Here is a 21037-nt window from a genome sequence, read left to right on the forward strand (position 1 = left end):
CACAGTACCTTTTCAGTGCCCTCTCCTTGAGGGTTTATTTATTGGTTACCACAAAGGTCACAACTAGCACAAAATTAAACAACAACAAATGCTGATCATAGAGCCCAGAGATTATGTTTGTCTTATTCAGCTAGGGACAAGGAGAACGTATCCTAATTGTATTGTCAGCTTTTTTCAGCCTTCTTACACATATCCTGCTCAGTGGTTTATAGGCAGATGAAACAAGCTTTTACTTTTCCCCACAGGTGTTGTATTCAGAGTATCACAGTCATCCTTTACTGAACCAATTTATTTGACAGTCTTTCTGTAATCAGTATTTTTATGATGGTTTTGCATAATTCTATTAAATTATTTTTAAAAAATGAGTATCAGTAATTCTGCTGCCCAAAGTACACTGGTTACTTTGCAGACAGATATAAAGACATAGTTCTTGCCTAGAATATCTTACGCATAGCAGTATGCAGCATGCACTACCCCAGAGGTGTAGTGAGAAAAGTAGGATGGACACGCAGTCCTTACAAAACAATGGGTGTGTTTTCTTAATTTACACAGATAGGTTGTTACAAAATGCATTCAGTGTGTGTATAAAAACAAAAATGTTCGTGCAGCACAACTGGAGACCATATACTGATCTGCCGTATCTTTTGAAGAGCATCTGGGAACGTCCTGTGATCAGACAGATGGGAATGGGGTGATGGCTTTACCTCTGTGTACAGTGCCACAGAGATGAGTCATGGGGCTGTGGCTTTAGTGTTCAGTTTCTTGCCATTATATTTAAAAAGCAGACATAGGAACGGAGAGCACCAGCATGAGACTTAAACAGCTCAATCTGCTTAGCCTAGCCTAGCTTATTTAAAAGGTGATACTAGGAATTAAATGGCTCCTTGTACTACCAGGGAAAGGCATAAGAAAAAGCAGCATTTGACAGTTAAACAGACTGGTTCGGAACAGGAAAAAAGGAAGGGGGTTTGGTTTGGGTTTTTGGTTTGTTTGGTTGGCTCGCTCGTGTTATTTTTTTCTCTAAACCAGTGAGACTGTTCAGCCTCTGGAACAAGCTTTCCTGGGAAACAGTGATTTCTGTAGTTCCTGAAATCTTCATTATGACTGAATGTGTCTCTGAAGACAGGCTCAAGACACAGGCAACTCTGAAAGTTTATAGCTCATGTCAGTCTATATGCTTTTCTTTATCTTTTTCAGCTTAAAAATCAAGAAATTTATGAAAATAATACTTTTTTCATTGGAATCTACTCCAGCTTCTTTCAGAGATATAAAATATTACTTGAAATGCAGGCCCTCCTCTTCGATCATTCAGGCAGCTTCTTCTCCAGGTGCTCATTTCTAGAAAATTAACTCTATGGGATTTTTATCCAGTAGATACTATTTGCTAATGGAACAAAACACCCCTTAGTTTGGAATAAATGCAGATTTGGATCCTCCAATCTGCTTAAAGATACACCAACTTGCACCAGCTGAGCTGTTGGTCTCCTCTCTCAAATAAGCTGAAATTAGATTATATCCTACCTACTCATGTTGATGTTGTAGTCTGTCTTTGCTATCTAGAAGGAAACATAGTTTATTGTATTGTTTCTTTAGATTTTTATCATGTTGGGCAAAGGAGCTATTTATCCTTTACTCTTGACATCCTAACCTCAGTATAAGTGATCTTGAACTTTTTTTATACACCACAAAACAGGTTAGAAAGGCAACAGACATTACAGAATAACAGACGTACTCGGTAAATTACCCCTGTTGTAAGAGCTGCTATTTTCCTAATACATTTTGCTTTATTTTCTTCCAAGTACTTTGGTTTTAAAATTGTTTTTCATAAATAAACCTTGGATTCTCAAATCCTTCTTAGTATTTAGCTGAAAAGAAATAATAATTTCATTGTCACAGAGAAGACCATCCTTTATGTATAGCAGGTTTTTTTTTTTTTTAGTCCAACAGTTATCTGATCTATTAAAAACACCATCTCTACCTCCAGACCTTATCTCATCTATGTCCTCAGACCCTCATGGTAATAGCAATCCTTTTGCTGGAAAATTCTGTTTTTAAGAGCATTTTAATCTTCCTAAGCAGTAGATGGCGGTGCATACTGAATGTGTGCATTACAGTGCTAAATACCAGCAAAATAAGACTCTGTTTAGCAAAACCTCATTATTCTATAGAGGATTAGGAAAGAAAAAAAAGTGTAGTACTGTTATGTTTTGTTACGTTAATTTAGTTACACGTGACTGATGTCACAAAGACCACTTCTTAAGCTTACATTTAGAATTTTCCATTAGTTTTGTTTCTTTCAGCTTATTTTCTCCAGGATTTTACAGAGAAAATATAGAATCTCTGTCCCTCTTCGTTTTCAGAAATTTGGTTACAAAAGGACCTTCCTGCTGTCAGACGGCAATATGAAATAATTTTGTTTCCTTTCATTCTGGCCATAGAGCACCTCTCAACTTCTTAATCCATGATCCCTTAAAAAGTAGCCTGTTGGGCTTACAAAGGGCACTTAAAATTGCATAAAGTTGTGGTTCTGTAGCCTGCATAGGCAATGCTTGTATATACTGTAAGACAACGCAGTAATGGGCAGAGTGAGCAAATGGGCTGTTTTGAATGAAAAACTGATTTAGTGTCTTTGACTGCTCTAACAGCAGTTTGTGTGCCTGCAAGCAGCAGCACAGATAAATCTATTAGGAGCACAACTCAAAAGCTGCAATGCAGAGCTTCCCAAAACATTTAATAAGAGGAAAGATTGAGATGTATCCATAGTTTTTCCCCATAAACTGAGTCTGTGCAGGGTCAGAGCAAAGAGTAAATCTTTCCTCAAGAGGCTATAATTTCAGCAGAGTTTAGAAAAACATACAAGGTACTTGATTACAGTCCTCAACTCTTCCACCCCAATGTAATCTCAGCAGTATTAACATTATTATTTTGTCGTAGTTTTGCCATGAATCAGAAAAGGCTTCTGTTACAGGGAAACAGTAGACTAAAGTGTTAGAAAACCTTTTAAAAACCTATATTGATTGCTAGCCCTTTACCTCTTTTATCTCTTTCATTATAGGGTCACAACATCTTTGCTAACTTGTCCTCTAAGGACTACAGTGACCTTATGCAGCTTCTAAAGCAATCGATATTGGCAACAGACCTCACTCTGTATTTTGAGTAAGTATTGGCATTTCTTGTATTTGACAAATGAAAATTCAAAGAACTTACTCTAATGACCTATTAAATACCAATAAGGATATGTAATATGAAAAATTAGTGTTTAGCTGTGGTTGAAGGGATTTAGTCTAATACTTAGTATATTTTAGGCTAATAGAAACATCTTGAGTGTCCAAATAAGTTGTGCTTTACTGTGTACCAAGTCTGTATCAACAAAAAGCAACTGAAATCCTCACTTATACTTCAAAGCAATCCCAGGAATCAGTTACAGCTCAGTCCCTTAATTCTTCTGTCCCTTTTGTGGTAATTTCTTCAGGCATGTAGAAAATCAACATTTTAGAATTATTTTCTGTCATTTCAGAGTTTCTAAACATGTTAAGAAATATATTTATTACAGACCCAGTTGCAGAGGTAATGAAAGCATACACATTGCTTTTAGAGGCAAATTATGCCAATTTGCATCACATGAGAATAGGTCTTAAAAAACTTAAGAGAAGTATAATAGGATCTCTCTCATTCAATTTTCTTTTCCATGTTTGCAAATCAGATCTCTTAAGTAAATTTCAAGTTGCTGCTATTTTATGTTTTTCAAATACCATTATTAGCAAGCTCTTCTCAGAGACAGTATTGTGGGAGCATGCATGTAGTCAGAGGAGTCATCGTGTCACCATCACATTGCACGTGTGACATCCCCCCCTCTGGCACAGGCCTGCCTGACTTACAGGGAGAAGTGCTGTTGGATGTGCAGTTTCAGCAGACTGCCTTCCCAGTCTTGACAGTAATTCGTCCTTCAGAATTTTTGTTTGATGTCCACCAGCATCCTACTGCGTGCAGTGCTGGGTAGCATTTAGTCGTGGTTTTCTGCGGGTGGTATACCTGGATTCCGCTCCTCTTCTGTGCTGAATGTTGATACCAAACCAAGTTTTTAGAAAACTTCAGGCAGATTCTTTACCCTGGAATTGTTCAGCTATCTATATCAACATTGTATCTTTTTAATTGTAAAAATACTAAGTGGGATGCTGCAGTGTTTGTCTCTGTTTCTCAATGTTTGGTTACTGTGCCATGAGCTGTTCTAAACAGTACTGGCAGTAGACACACTGATACTGTTTCCTGCAAGTCTGTTCTCAGAGAAGTTGTAATAATTAAGAGCTTTAGTTAGTAGTTTTATTATAAATAACTTCTAAACATTAGTCTATGAAGAAATTTCTGCTTGACAACATGAAAATCCTGAGCAGGACAAATAAACCCATTTAAGCATACTCTTTCTGAAGCTGTCTGTTAGGATCTTGTTATCTGGGGGCTGGTATGACAGGGGAATTTGCTGACAGCTTTAAGTGAGATACAAGGACCACAAGGGATGTGTCAGTACGGGTTCTCCTGTCTCACCACAAATAACAAGTGCTGCAGAAATGTTTTGTGCTGTCAAGGAAGACATGAGAGGCAGGGGCGAGGGGGCAGCTGCTCTGGCACAGCCCCATGTGCTCTCCCTGGCTGAGATCCTGCAGCCGTGCCCTGGGAGGGAACCCAGGCCAGACTCAGACATGATGGAGCTCTCTTCCCTGCCTGCCTTAGGCTGAAAAACGACATGGTCAAGTTATCCTTCTAGTTTTAATACAGAGAAATAATGTCCAAAAAGGGACATCAGCTGAATTTCAAGATTATTCTTCCTTGCTTGCATAATTGATTTTTATGTGCTACATGAATCGGAAAACTTTTAGCAAATGAGGCCTCTTTACTCAGAACTCTGCAGATAAGTTATCTTTTCCTCTTGTGTTATGATTCATTAATCAGGTAGTTGTTATGCTACTTTACTTCCAAAAGTGCCTGAAAATCACTCCCTGGAAATGATGATTTACACTTCTTAAAGCCACCCTATGTGAACAGATGTTTCTGCACAAGTACCTAACTTGCTTATTCATTTTGCTACATCTTCAAGATTTTTGTAGAGAAGGAAATTCTTATATTGGTATTCTTAGAATGCCTAAACCTAATGATCACAAACTCCAGGTAGCAAAACTCCAGGCAGAGTAAGGCTTTATGACCTTCTCAAGGCACTCCTTTTCTACAAACTAACAAAAAGATTACTTCCAGTGAAAGATCAGATGGAAAAGATACTTGATTTTAGTAGATAATTCTAAATAATGATGCTCGTAGATAATACAAGAAGCTAAAACATGGAACCAAAATGAAGTTTGTCGTAATTCACTCAAATGATGTCTTGAGCCACTGGGTTGTAGAGCAACTGGATTTGCTACATATAGCAAGACAACTTTCCCTTCCAGGCAAAATACAACCAGAGTCAATGTTACACAAAGACATTCCAGAATTGCTCTACTTCTGTTTATTTCTGAAATCCTAGCATATTATGTTTGCTTAATAATAGCAAACCTCTTCGTTTTGGATACCATGTGTAAACAACTGGTAGGAAACACTAAAATGTTTCCTTATGCATGGTCACTTTCCTCAGGTTGACTCCTTCCTACACTAAAAATTCTCTGTGGATTTCTTATTTTGAAGTTTTCAGCTTGACATAAGGCCTTGAGACTTGCGTTTTCAGTTACTGTTTATGGATGTCTAGTTTAAATTTGAATGTTTGAGGTTTCTGGGATCTCATCTTCCTGAGCTTTCAGGTTTAAACATTCTTGCCTGTTTTTTGTCCAGTAACATATGAATTGCCCAGAACATCCAATACTTCAAAATGAAATTCACCATATTCTGTATTGTGAGACTAGGCACTGAAATACAGGATGCAGAAATTCACTGCTCGCTCTCTTAGTACGTAGTTGTTGATGATCTGCTCGGGAGTAGCCTGGTGTAAGGTTTATGTGCCAACTACTCTTCGCCATTAAAATTGTCATCATTGCAGTATTTATTTCCACTGGAGGCATGATGCTTTGACTTTGTGTGAAAGAACTGAATTTTGTTTTCTGCATGTGTAACAGTGCATTGTCCCAGCAAATTTGGTAACGTGAAATTCTTTTATATCTTACTTCAGGAAACAAGGGATTAGATATCATCATGTAGTCCTTATATCCCCCTATTTTAGTTGCTGTCATGAAATTCATTATTGAAAGGCCCTAGGTAGGAGTGATGGGTCATATAATGCACAATAGTCATGGACCAGTATAATGCAACATGCCCCACGTAAAATTCTGTCCATTGATCAAGGGCAATGCTCCTGGAAATGTGCATCTCCTCATATGTAAAACCTGTACTGGCTGCCATCAGACTGTGCTTTCAATAGTCGCTGCTCAAAATTTCAGTCTAGCTGAAGTAAATGTAGAAAATAAAAGACACTGCAAACTCTCTCCTGTTGGGGAATTTAACTACATTTCCACTTGACAAAGAGATAGCACAGTCCCCTATGAGATGGTGCACTGGGCTGTCACTCAGAACATAGGTATTTGCTTTCCAGCTTTGATGCTAATATGTTGTGTCACTCTGGGTAAGTTGCTCCATATTTTGGTACCTCAACTTCTGTTATATCTGGGCCAGGATCTATTATTTCATACTGTGTAGTCACACTGCATGCATTAAGAGCCACTTGGGGTCTCAGTGCCATGAAAAATTACAGACTATGATGAGTCAGAATTTTGGTATTTAAAGGCACCAAACAAACATTATGTTCTGGCTCATGTTTTGTCCATCTTTGAGGACATAGGGAAGATAGTCCAGAAGACAAAATATGGGACCAAGCAAGGAGACCTGGTTTCTAGTCAATAAGAACTAGATGTCTCAAGACATCTGCAGCTCCTGTGTCTCACTGGTCTGTTCTGTATGCTGGAAATAACAGGAATTGCATATCTCAGAAAAACCCTTCAGGATACAGAAGTAAAAACCATTTTGCAAGGACAAGTAAAGAGAAGTGTGTATATATTTCAGGGCAGTTTCTATTGTCTGTCTGTCCTCTGCTGTAGTTGAACATTTCATGCTTCCATGGAAGACTGAACATTTTGGTACCATTTATTTCCTTATCTGTGGAGACCATAAATACACTATTACTTTTACTAGGCAACTCTGACATTGATAACAGACATTTATAGAACATGTTCGGAAATTAGTATGTTTCGCTTAAATGGACTGTCAGTGTAACGACTTTAACAATAATACATGAGGTGCAATGATTTCATATCATCCAGAGAACTGTGTTTCTACTGCAGTACTGCCCTGGAAGTGTCTTGTTTCCTTCTCTGATAATCTGTTTTGTTGCAGGAGGAGGACCGAGTTTTTTGAACTTGTCAGTAAAGGTGGTTATGATTGGAATATAAAAAACCACCGAGAAGTATTTCGGTGAGCACTACTATTCCTTGCTTTCTGGTTATTTTAAAGTGTAACCATATTTATTTCAGGAATTTCACATATCGTGAAGTCTTAGATTTACAAGAGGAGGTAGCTTGTTTTAAAAATATGATCCATGATATGAAATATACGGTATGATTTCTAAACATTACCAAACAGCAGGGATGTAATCAGTGTGACCTCACCTTCTCCATTCCTGTTTCTGCCTTCACAGTCTGTCATGTTTTCTTCCCTTTCTCCCAGCCTCACCAGTTACCACTCAGCTCTTCTGTTCTTTCTCCAGAAAGCATCAATATTCTGCCTCAGGACACAAAAATCTTTCTTGTCTGTTTCCCTCCCTCAGCTGTTTTCTTTCACTGGCCATGCTTCTCTTTGCTGTTCTAGCCTGTACCTAGGAATTTGCAGATACACAGTACTCTTTAGGCCTCAAGAATGATCTGAGAATGCATCCTATTAAGAACCTCAGACATTGTGGGTGGTTTGAGTACACCACATTTTTGAAACAATAAAATGTATGTATTTGCATATGCATGCCTGATTATGTCTCATTTTATCTGAAATTTCATTAAAATTCTGTTTCCTTTTGGTCTTTTGACCAAAATATTGGCCATTTTCTATTTTCCATATCATTTCACCCATTCCTAGTTTTAGATTCAGGCAATATATTCGATGCTTCATTTTCAGTGCCCTTGTTCTTCATTTAAACTTTCTTAGACTTTTATCTGCATCATGTACTGTACATAAACGCTTTCTACAGCTGAATGGTTTCTTTCTCCTAATGCATATAAAACATGGTAGTAGCTAGGTATTAAACTACAGTGGAACAGTATAGCTCATAGTAAATCTTAAATTTTTATTGTAGATGAGCAATAGAAACTGCTTAAACAGTGTCTGGGATGCCTCCTGTGATTATAGGTTCTCTTGCTACAGCAGTCACTTACAAATAGGCATATAAATTAATCCAGTTTGCAGGTGTTATTATGTAATAATACCCTTACCTATATCATGTGAAGCACATGCTTTCTAGTATATTATAGGTGTTAATGTAAGTAGTGTTATAAGTATTGCAAAATTAGCAGTTCCTTCCTTGCAATATCATTTCTTTTCTAGTGTGCAATGCACAATACCAAAATTCATCATCTGATGACCTGCAACACATTAGGCTTCCTAGGCACAATTGTGATGTAAAAGCTGTGCTGATGGCTGAGGTTTCAAACATGTCGTTCTTTTCTGGAGGAAAAGAAGGTGCCAGGGCTGACGTTTTATATATGTATTATTTATTTATGCATCCAGAGCGGAGTTGTTTAGAAATCCAACAAAGGTTGATTCAGCTTGTATTGTTCATTTCTGTTTTTCAGATCAATGCTAATGACAGCCTGTGACCTTGGAGCTGTGACCAAACCGTGGGAGATTTCAAGACAGGCAAGTCATGATTAATAGCAGGGCTGGGAGGAGGCGGGACTGGTGGGACAATATTCCCAGGGCCCTGGCTTACAAGGGACCAAAACTGGAATCAATTTACAGCAGTATTAATGCTATAAAAAAATAGCAGGGGGTTTCTGCGAGAAATGGTTTATTGCATAATCTTTCCATGTACACATGCTGGTGAGCAGCATGTAGGTACCTGAAGAGATCTGGCTTTACAACCTCTCCTCTTATTAACCTTTTAAATCCATATTAAAAAAATGGATGAATCAAATTAAGTGTTAGCCACATTAAGCTGTGCTTGCTTGTTTTGTCCCAGATTTTTCCTTGGTAGGGGCAGAATCTTCCCTAAACCAAAAAAAAACAGCAGATGAACTGCAAACTTGGATTAACATAAAATCTTCAGTATTATAAGAGAAATGTTTTTTCTCAACACCAATGGAAAAAAGCTGCAGTTGTAGTATAGAGCCTTCTTTAGCATCCTCTACTCAAAAACTAACAAATAAAAATTCAGACTTCTGCTGAGTAGACTCTTTAGAAATATACGTAAAACTTGGGTCCAGCATTGACAAACAATTATAATGTGAGAAAGCAACCTGTCCCAAAAGTCTTGTCCTTTACCAGATGATTTTCCCTCTTCTAGGCATCTTTCCTTACTCAGCATCCATCCTTAATACTTTCTGTATCCATGCTAATAATTCTCTGTCCTTTACTGAGGTCCAGAACAAGCTCATAGAAGGAAGGCTGTGTAGGGTTTTGGAGGAATATACAGCATCAAAAAGGGAATAGGAGATACACTAGCGCAGCTGAGCGTGGCTAAGCACCTGGAGGGAGCTTGACTTTAACAGATGGGGTGAAAAAGAGAAGCTAGACCAGAGAACTAGTGAGCAGGAGCAGCCAGATTTCTTGGATGAAGGACAAGGAAGTAACAAGAACCTGAAAGGGACTTGATGAAAGTTACATGCACGTGAACTCAGTAAAAAAGCATTTATGTGGTGAGGGCTTCAGCTCAGCTTGCAATTTTGTCAGATGAGTCTTTTTTGGTTTTATAAGCAGACTACAAAGATAGTCCTTCTAAGGCTGTTTATGGTCACCACACATGGAAATCAGGGAAGTTGCTCATATCCTGCAGTGGGAAAGTGAGTCACTAGATTTTTCAGTGCCACCTAGCCACAGCTGCAGCACGTGCAGTCTCTCCTCATTTTTTCTCTTTAACTCAGTTAGCTTCACTAATTTCTTTGACAGCCAAGATGTCAGCTAGGGTCTGTTTTCCATGTTGTCAGTCTTTGTGCTATGGTGCTGAATTGGCGCTGAAGTCTCTGGCAAACTGTTTTGTTATCCTTACCGCTTTTGAGGTCTGCTGGTGAAAATTCCCCTGCAGCGTAGTTTATAGGTTTACTTTATACTGAAAAATCCTGTCTGGGATTGATTGAAATGTTACCTGTTGAGCAGAGGGGCTATTAAGTCTGCAGAGGGAAACCAGGAAATAGTTGAACCTTAACTGTGACGAAAGGAAAAAACCATGAAAATCCAGGGAGAAAGAGATTAAAATACACGAATCAAAGGGAATAAAGGCTACATGTAAGAAGGCGGAATTCAGGAAGAGAAGATAGAAATAGACAAAAGAGGAAAAGGGGCACAAGAAGAGCAGGATCAGAATAGCAGTAAGAAACAGGGGTCAGATTATGTCTTGATTATTTTTACACAATACACTTGGCAAACCCTTAATTGCTGCCAAGTTGTTAAATTATTCCTCTGCCTGGAGCATTGATCCAGAATTCTGTTAGTGCGCTGGGACTGCACACATTACAAAGTTCCAAAGTGTAGGATAGCCTGGCTCAAGATTTAAGAATACATTATAACATCTCTTCACCTACTTCCAATTTATTTTGGTACTCCTTATTTCAACTGTAACAAGTTTAGGATTTGTGAATGTTAGCTACCGTGCAGGTGCTAGAGCAAGAAATTTTGATATTTTATGAAGTGCAGATTCACTGCTTAGTTCACCCTCCTGTGCCTTGGTGTTATGAAATCATTTCCTAGCTTGAAAACACTTAAAATCAATAAGCAGGCATGACAGGAGCTTTAGGAACTGAATGCCGTTCAATAGATCAATTTCCTTCTTTTGCATCTCAAATGTAATATGTGCCTACCTTCAAAGCCCCCCACATGGCAAGAATATGCTATGTAAAGGCTACTATATGAGGATTGCTCGCTGTTTGACTTCCTAAAATGCCTGTTGTTTCCATAACTGATCTTGTTTTTAAATCTTGTGTTCTGAGAAGCACAAACCTCTGCTGTGAATAGAACATCTTAATTCACAAAAGTCAGAAAGATGCATTCCAACTTCCAGCCCACCAGTTCTTGATTTTGATTCAATATGATAACCACAATATAAGTTCATATTTAGATATTCAGATCCTATCGTGATGACAGTCACAGGGAAAAAAAAGTAAAGCCTAGTGGGGAAAAAACCTTTATGATGTCACATTAAATTAAGACAACAGGGGTTACTGGTTAATTAAGTTGTTTATATAGGGCAACAGTCTGTAAATACCCAGAGAGTTCTTGCACATTTTACAAAGCATTTTCACAGATGTAATTGTGGATGCCAAGAAACAGCTATAGTTTTCTGTACTGTTCTCAATATTTGAGTAAGTTGCATATAACTGCATTGAGAGCTATCTCAACATTGTGATGTAATTCCCCCAGTCAATTCCCTATCAAAAAGGGATAAGTGTACTTATCAGTGATTACAGCTGTTTATACCAGCTGTATGCCCAGCCCTGAAAACTACACAAACCCGTGCCTGACAGCAGTCATGTGAGCGGGGCTGGTCACTTCTTTACAGTTCAGCACAGGCTGAAGTTATGGTCTGAGCAAGAACTCATTACCCTAAAAATTATGTAGCAAGAGCTCTAATCTTTATCATGATTTATGTTTTAGGCAGCTGAGCTGGTAACCAGTGAGTTCTTTGAACAAGGAGACAGAGAAAGATCTGAACTCAAACTCACCCCTTCAGTAAGTTTTTATCATTTCTGAAATAGTTACTAACTTGAATAGGGTAAGAAAATATCATTGGGTTCATTCAGAAAAACTAACTGTATTTTGTATGTAAAGAAAAATCTTGGGATAAATAAAAGCTTTGTACAATAAGGACATGCATTTAGAGCCACATATAAAAGTTCTCCAGTCAATTCAGTCACTTTTGCATTGAGCCCTTTTTCCCATTTTCTTTACCTATTCCCAAGGTTATTCTCTCAGTTAATTTTCAAAGCAAGATACTGTTTTTAACACACAGTATTCAAATGAAAAATCACCAGCTACTTAACGAAAATCAAAATTGTCAGATTTACTTTATGCTGCAGCTGTCTTATCTGCGTTATTTGACGTATCAAATGCTGAAGAGCATTTCTATAGGTATGCCACTAAATATATCACTGTGATTGAAAGGATAAATTGGTATTGAGTGGAATATAGGCAGATGGGTATAAAGTGTTAAACAAGAACTAAGAAAAAAGTTTCATAAAGATTTTCATGAACAATTTGAAGAGAAATCTTTATCCAGATTAAATACCTCAAAATGTTGACAAGCTGTTATCTGGAGGCAACATGAGAAGGGTAACAGAATATTCTAAAGAATCTAACTTACAAGCTATTCACATATATGTTTTTTCTTCCAAAAAATAAAAAGACCATTCCAGTGGCTCAGACTTGTTCTCACTTTGATAATACTTGCCTCATGAGCCTGCAGTGATGTAACGGAGTCAAAGTTAGCAAGTTTGTAATAAATAATGCTCAGATAAAATAAATGGCTTTTCACTTTGCATACTGACAGAGGTTGGGACACTAATGAATTTCTTCTTTACAGTAGTTTCTGTGTGTACATCTCAGAAAAAATAGTAGCTATAGTCCAGTACAAGAGTAATCAGTCAGTCATGGTATTCACAATTCTGAGACCAAATCTAGGCCTGAATAACTGCAAGTACCATTCCAGATAATACAGATATAAATGCCTTTCCTGCCTTCTATGTAAAATTTGCAAAGTGTTTTTCTCATGCTAATGAAGGAATAAGAATAATACTAGGAAGTAATTTCATTTCAACACACACATTAATGTTACTGTCTTCAAGTAGCAATGAATTCCAATGCAAATGGCCCAGGTCCAGCAACCTTAAGAATTATTTTGAGGTGGTATTACATCTACACCTGGGACATGCTGTAGACTTGGTAGAAGAGCAGAGAAAGAAAAAAGCCAGAGCTTTCTTCTGGACTCATGTCTTCTGAACATCTGCATCCAACAGCCTAGAGAGATGGGAAAGAAGAGTGTATTGCTATAAATATCTTTAGTATTTCCTCCATCACAGGAGCCCTCTCACTCTTCCTTTGGACTCTACAGTCTTGCACCAAGGAATACAGTAATTTGTGGGCCACACATAGGATACTTTGAAGCCATACATCCTGAAAGAAGATTTTCCTCTCTGTTCGGCCCTTCACAATTTCAAAAAAATCCAGTAAACAGATGTATTAAGTGTTTTATGTTGGGAGATAAGGCCAGTAGATAATCACAATGTGAAAAAAATGTTCATCAGTTCTAACAGTTGATGGCCAAGAGTCAAAGTCATGCTGAGTTTTACCACAGTAATGAGGAATTTTTGAACAAGGTCAAACCTGATGTACTTCATGACATATCACTGTGACAAGCCACCTAGATAGGTATTGCTGCTATTGTTAAATGAGAGTTGTTAAGTCATCAAGATAATGTGATATTCTCTTCTAACTCAAGGGTTTTTTTCTCATGTTGTGCTTATAAAAATCTGAAAATTACAGGATTTTTCAAAATTATTGGAATAGAAAATGCAGAATTTTCCAAAATCAAATCCATGATTCCCATTTAAGATCAGAGAGTCCTTGAAACTTACCTCCTGGTCTTGTTTAGGTACACGGTGTGATACCTGTGTATGTCAGAAAGAGCAAGCTACAAATACGAAGAAATCAACCAGACATTTAATGTAATGTAATATGTATAGTCCAGAGTTTCTAGAAGGTGGAGAAGGAAGGTAGATTTTCTCAAGAGATGTCAACCTTGAGGAGATGGGCCCAGAGTAAGAACAGACTTTCCACAGAAAAAGACAAAGATTTAAATCTTGCCATACTCAGAGAGTTTAAAAAAAAACAAAAACAACGAAGGCATTCAGTATCAGTAAATGGTGTGGATGGGCCACTAGAAGGAGAATTAAAATCCTGTAGATGGAAAGCTGATGGAGCCAAGTAATCTCAAATAGAGATTACTTGAGGAATGGAGGAAACTCAACTCAACGTTCAGACTCTGCAGAACCGGGTTTCTCCCGTCTCCTTTGAGCCTCATTAAACATAGTCTTCAGTCTGTCTAATTTCCTCTGTAGGGCAGTGCAGTGAGCCATGTATTACGCTGTTTCCAGAGGAACAAATTGGTAACTGCTCCCAAAATGGATCTGTTGATTCCCCACCCTTGGGATTCACAGACAGGGCTGGTTCTGCAGAAAGGGTCTGTAACTGGGAGGGAGGGAGCCAGCCCATATCCATCACTGTTCATTTTGCTGAGCTGGAAAACCCTGTGTGCAAAGGTATCTACTTAACATTTCTACAGGAGGTTTCTTACCAGCTCAGCTCCAACTGTAGTGTATTTATTTTACATCACAGAATTATAAAATCCAAATACATTCAGCCTACAAATTTCAAAACAGAATTGAAAATAAACAGTCTATTTTTCATGCAGACAAAGCAGTAGGAAGACTGCTGCAAATATTGATTATGATTCTGGTTGTGAGAATTTGATCGTAGCTCCAAAGTGCTGGATTATGTGTCTGTAAAATACTCCAGTGTAATAAAGCATGACAGTTTTGTTCCCTTCTCAATTCAGGCCATTTTTGATCGGAACAGGAAAGATGAACTACCCAGGTTGCAGCTTGAGTGGATTGATAGCATCTGCATGCCATTGTATGAGGTAAATTTTACTTACTGCTCCTGTAGAGTCCAGAGAAGATTGTTCTTGCGTCTCCAGGGAAAAAGAGTTAGCTTACAGCCTTGAAGGCTATTTGAACTCTTATCTTTCTTCGACTTTACCAAAAGTCTGAATTCTATGCAGAAACCTGTGGATTCCCTGAAGGTGGTAACATCTGTAAACAATATTACTCTAAGTTGTAAAAGCTGATAGGGCACCTGTTTATTTTGTTGGAGACAAACTGATTTTCATCATGGCAAGGTGTGGAGTGCTCTGCAGAGAGGTGCCAGATGGGCAGCCTCTTAGGTGCTGCTGTCAGACCTCTGAGTATGTGTGGCCCAAAGGGAAGCTCGAGGCTGAGCCTTTGCACTCCCTTCTGGCTCCTTTCCAAACTGTTCAGGAGCACTCTAGGCCAAGCCTTTAAGGTCAGTGACAAATGATTTGTGGTTTAACCTGTGTGCTGTTTAACTTGGAGTTTACTCATTTAATCATGCTCCTACACTGACTGCATGGGTGTATAAGCTCTCAAGTACTACTTTATTAAGGCAGTAGATGAACAGAGTAATGCTTCTCTCTTTTTGGATTAAACCAGCTTCAGAATTTGACTTGCATAACATATGCTTCGCCATTTTAACTTTTTCTCTCTTATCTGTATAGAAAGCAGAGCTACATGAGCAGGATGGTAAATGGAAAATAACACTATAGAACTATCTAACCGTCAGTGTAATTGTGTCAGCCAGTCTTCCTCTTACTCACTGAAACCGCGCAGACTGCCTTATGCCACTAAAGACTGCCAGTTTGGCCACTGATACCTGAGAAAACATGGGGATGTTCTCACTAGGCTTTTTTGGGGAACTGCAACATGTCCTCCCTGTTACCTCTGTACCCTAAACTGCCTCACATCTCCAAGCAATGAGCAGGTCACTGATGATACAAAGCCAAGAGCTGGGAAGCAGGTACCAGCTCCCATGGTAACATTAAACTGATGGACTAGCTTCCCTGCACACAAACAAAAATGGATTGGCAGTTCCTTTTCATTTTATAGACCAGATATGTCACCAGTAGCGTGTGAGGCAAGAAGGATGATGTGCTTCCCCTGCCCCTCTGTACCTTGTGGGATCTGAGGCTGCCATGGTGGCAATAATGAAGGGGGTGCCCAGCAGCAAAGGCAGCTCCTGTTGTGTGACATGGACAACATGCCCTTGTGTACACAGCGAGGTGGGCTGCTGCTTTGCCAGTAAATCCTGTCCCTTTCTTAGGTGGGTCTTTGTTGTAATGAAATAAACTAAACCTCCAGCTTCCAAACAATTAAGGCAAAGCAAACACAGAAGAAGAATATAAACCTGTATTTTTAAAATACCAAAATCATTTTGGACAATATGGGGAAAACTGACTTCGGACAAAAAACTCTTGTGGTGTTCCTTTCAATATAATAGTTCATATTGCACTAGAATGCATATTATACCAGAATTCATGATTTGTAATAGCATCTGTAATCCAAAAATGTACAATAAAGCAGGAAGAGCTGATAATCAGCCCATCCTCTGCATGAGAAGACTACATCTGAGCACTAAAGCTCTGGTTAGTTAGCTCCATCTTAGCAGGAGATCTCTGGGGAATATATTCACATCTGATTTCCCTGCTTTCTGCTGTCTTTGCATCATGCTGTGCAGCTATTAGCCTGCTGCTCAACAACTTAAAAAAGAGACACCATCAAACCTGGAAGTCATTGCAGCACCAGCCTTAGGGGTAAACAGAAAACTTGATGTCATAGTATCACGCTGCGGGAGATTCTCTCTTCGCTGTGGAGCCAAGTTTTAATTTTCATATGCAGCTTAATCAAACCTCAATACACATCACATCAGCAGTGTATTCAGGCATTGTAAATCCCCTGTTTAGGGCCAGCTGAACACTACAACTATGGCTAAGTCCCAGATACTTTTTTTTCCTTCCTGATACAGTCTTTAAAATTCTCGCCATTGTAATACGTTGTGGGGACTGCATGTGGGGAGAGAATGGGTTACATCATTACAAATGCAGCATAAAGAGGCAGAGTGGCAGCTGACAAATTAGTAAAATCTTAGTGGTACTTATATAGCTCAGTAGCATAGTGCTTATAAGAACCGTATGTTTGAAATAAGCATTTGACACTTATTTTGATGACAAAATTACATTAAACCATAGAGAACAAAATCAAGGCTTCTGCACATAGGTTTTTTCCATACTAGTGATCAGAAGTCCTGAATCTGTGTGGTTAGATCTTAGTATCCAGAACCCTGAAGGGAACTCTGTGGGGAATGCATGTGTCCATACAGACACAGTTGCTACAGCAGGACCTAATGCTGTGCTCTGAGTTATTTGACACCCACACAGTAGAGAGAGCCCCAGCAACCAGTGAATGCTGGCAACTCCTGTTAAAGTCAGACAGATCAGCAGAGTCCCCTGAAATTCTCTTTGCTCAGAGTAGTTCCCAGGTGTAGGCTATTGGCAGCTGTGGATGTCAGAAACATGCAACAGAGAAGGAACATCACAACCCAGACTTCCAGGAGCGGTCTAACACCACCCAATGCTGCTGACAGTACTATAACAAACCATATCTTCTCCACAGTCCAAGCGTAAGAGCTAGGCTACACACCAGAGTTACAGCCTTCTAGCCTTTTTATTTTTTTTTCTCCATTCTGAAACATTCTTTGGGGAAATTTGGTTCTACCTCCTCCTTACACATCTGCTCTGTTCTCTGCATTTCCTTAAAGTAGCTCAAGACAACTCACTGTGAGGTGCAGCTCCTATTCCAAGTAAAGGATAGTGAGTCTCCTTTACTGGGAAAAGTGTATCACATCCCTCTGCTTACCTGGCTGGAACTGTTTCCTGATTGGCCTCTTTCTGTCGGAAGGTTTACGAGTGACAGCAAATCGTTGAGATCTGTGCTGCTTCCATTAGCAATCCTGTTTGACTGCCCCTTGGAATGCCTGCCAACCCAGAAGAAAAAAGGTCAAAGATATACAAAACGTGCTACATCATAAGCAAATGTGGAGCTTGAAGCTGAATATAGATATATAATGATAGCTGGGTATATATAAAAAAAACCATCAAGGAATTATGCACAGCTATATTTCCCATATCCAAGTGTCTAAATCCAAAACTTTTTTACGTTTGCTCTGTAAGCCTGACTGCTCTCGGCACAAGGCAAGCCATGACTGTGCTCCCTTGCTCTCTCCCACATCTGCTGCTCAATGTGGGAATCAAGCCACCTCCAATTTCAAAATACCTTAGTAATCAAATCTGTTTCCCTCACGCTGGCGATCAAAGGTTTGTGAGGATAAAACCTTCCCAATTTTTTGTTCATTGCTTTTTATTACACTTGGGACATTATAATTTTATTGAATTTACTTTTTTGTTACTGTAGTGATCACTGATCAGAGTATTTTTATGTGACAGTGGAGTTTTTGCCTTGAGTAGCTGAACAGCCATCCATTTACTCTGAAGCTCTGATTTTAGGGGCTTTAGTTACGCTTTACTGCATCACACTTGCTCTTCATTCAAAAATGCCAGCAAGAAAAGCATTCATCAGCAGAGATGAGAAACAAGCTTATTAGAATAATAATTTCTAAGGAAAAATGCATTTTTTTGAACTGTAGAGCATTTCAAATCTACTAATGCAGCTTCAGCATGAAGTAATCATCCCCTTTCTTTGTTAGAATGCTCTATAAAGGGGAAGCATATGCAATTAAAGCAGAAAATCTAAGACATCCCACTGAAAATAAAGCACCGTGGCTTCACTGACAGCTGTGTTCACCACACAGAGTATTCTGTACCTATTTGAACGTACATGTTTGTGTAACCAGAAACAGAATTTTTTGATCATGAAGAAATTACCTCTCTGACCCTCCAGTACAGAGATGCTAAGAGGTTCAACACAGACAGACTTCTGTCCTGAACTTCATGGTTTGCATATACCTAAGGCAGAATCAGCCACAGATTTTTCCCAACTCAGATTAGATTTCTCTGTGGGGAGCAGACAGAATGGGAAAGTGAAGATCTTACTCTTTTTAATCATTATTTTTCTCACAAATAACATCAAAGCTTCAGCAATTCACGTCAAACAAAAGATGCTAACAGAAGCCCAGCTCTGTTCACAGCATTGTTAGGCAGAGACAGTAACACTATGAATAGCAGGGCCAAAGGCCATGCACTCTGCTTCTGGGCAGATAAATACATAGTCAGGTAGTCAGTGACAATGACAGCAGCTATTTAAATTTAAGGGAGATGGCTTTGTGGAAGATAAAGAAGCTCATGGCTTTTACAACTTATGCGTGCCTGAGATTGCCCTGCTCACCTCTACCTTGGTGCTCCATTGAACTGCTCCATTTTAGTGCTATTTTTAGTGCTATTCAAGATTTTCTTGGGTATTGAAAGCTTTAAACATATAATAGTATCTACAGAGGTGAATTTGCATTACTCCATCCAGGATTCTAGGGGGAATCTGGGAAGAGTAGAAACATTTATGTTTGGCCTAGCAAGTACTTTAAATATTTTGAATGGAATGTGGAGGGACAAAATCCTTCTTTATCATGCTGTTTGACGTACTTAGAAAGAAATCTAATCACTCTACAACTCCAAGAGTTCTAATATGCCTGTCTTCCTACAGAAGACAATGTCTGGCCTTGTAGTTAAATCTATCTTTAGATTTCTGTCTTTAGATACAATGAGGTAGCTGCAAAAGCATCTATTCTGCTCGTAAACATACATGAAATGCACAGGGTATCATAAATGGTAGAGCCCCTACAAAGCATAGAAAAAATACACAGAAACCTCTAACAATCATGGCTACCTCTGTGCTTTTAATTTCTCTGGTTCAAGAGTTGACTTTGATACATGACTTGGAAGTGCCTATGCACAAACAGTGATTTTTTTTTCCCCACAAGTGTATTATGTAGTTACAATTACAAAGCAGGAGATTAACCTTTTAATATTCCTTTGCAGAGAAGGAGGAAAAGGTATGCTTTAAGAATCGTGCTTATACTGCTATGTCCTGACACAGCCTTTCCTCGGTTACTGCTTCTACCCCCCTTCCCTCATTGCTTCAACTACAATTTTATATGAGGAAATATTGTAGAAGAAATTTGGGGTCTGGACCACTCCTCTAGAAGTCCTTTTCCAGAACAAAACATGTGCAATAGTCCTCACTCAGGCAAGAGTCGCTGGACGCAGCCAAAACAATTACTTTTTGTTTCAGATATTTCTGTCCTCTCTATATAGTCAGAATTTAAAAACTCTTTAAATTATTTAATAAGGAAGAGTTTAGCTGTATGAACATTTTGGAAATGGCTTGCTGTACCCACCATTCACCCATATCTGGGACTGTTGGTACAGAAGTCAGAGCACTGCTGTTCTATTTTTAAGTTTGCATCTAGTCAGGGGGCAGGGATAGCACTAGGCAGTGAGCTGTTCACTCACAGTGAGCAATATATAGACATTCCCTGAAATACATTCAGAAGTTATTAAATGTTTTAAAAAAAGAAAAATGGAACCAGGCATAAGCTATTCAGAAAAATGTGTTCATAGGAAGCAATTTGATCAGCTCTGTGTGATTCTCATTGAAATCAGCTTTTCCTTTGTAGCATGTTGAAGGAAGAACATGATAACTTTCAATAGATCCTAAAGAATACCATAAAGATGTACACTTTTGGCAGGGCTTATTTCTGACATTGGATTTGGACACAGAGTCAGAGATAATGCATCTATGTTTCCTGGGACTGCCTGGCTGACAAGGATTAGTAAGGCAGATAGGCTCAGGATGCAGCATGTGAGACACCATGGACAGAGGCTGCACAGACTGGCAGATCAAATTAGTCTCACTTTCTGTTGAAATCCAGGGGGTAATATTATCCAAGAAAGAGCAGGTGCGACACATTCTGCTGTGTTTGTAAGACATTTGCTTCAGAGGAAACTTAATCAGGCCAAATGCTAGTGCTGAGGGGAGTCGGTAGCTAAGGATTACATTAGGAATAAGGGCTTGTCCCAGAGAAAGGAGATTTTGGCACTGCAGAAGGATCTTTCTGTAACCTTGAAATAGGAAGTCAACTAGTTCAGCACTTTTGTTGCCTTGTTGCTTGTCTACTGATTAATCTAAACGAGGCCACCTAGGATGAATTCTTTTGAACTTGAAGACTC

General features: G+C 38.8%; 1 protein-coding gene and 1 long non-coding RNA gene across 4 annotated transcripts in view; one reads left to right on the forward strand and one right to left on the reverse strand.

The window, feature by feature from the left end:
• The window catches only part of PDE11A (phosphodiesterase 11A), a 142543-nt gene that overhangs the window by 110544 nt on the left and 10962 nt on the right, over positions 1-21037 (forward strand). For both annotated transcript variants that reach the window (XM_080400368.1, XM_080400369.1), the window contains 5 exons: positions 3056-3156; positions 7369-7446; positions 8814-8881; positions 11831-11901; positions 14783-14866. In XM_080400368.1, the coding sequence (XP_080256494.1) occupies positions 3056-3156; positions 7369-7446; positions 8814-8881; positions 11831-11901; positions 14783-14866 (402 nt within the window). The remainder of the gene's footprint in view (positions 1-3055; positions 3157-7368; positions 7447-8813; positions 8882-11830; positions 11902-14782; positions 14867-21037) is intronic.
• LOC308068922 overlaps positions 6-21037 on the reverse strand; it is a 52195-nt gene continuing 31163 nt past the window's right edge. Inside the window, exons 1-3 of one of the 2 annotated variants that reach the window (XR_013930189.1) lie at positions 18740-18874; positions 14882-17832; positions 6-14474 (exon numbers count right to left, since the gene is read on the reverse strand). This is a non-coding gene — a long non-coding RNA (uncharacterized lncRNA). Of the gene's footprint in view, positions 14475-14881; positions 17833-18739; positions 18875-21037 lie in introns of those variants that run through there. The other variant, XR_013930188.1, reaches the window with a different exon arrangement.

The sequence above is a fragment of the Falco punctatus genome (genome assembly GCF_963210335.1).
Source record: "Falco punctatus genome assembly, chromosome: 8".
NCBI lineage: Eukaryota > Metazoa > Chordata > Aves > Falconiformes > Falconidae > Falco > Falco punctatus.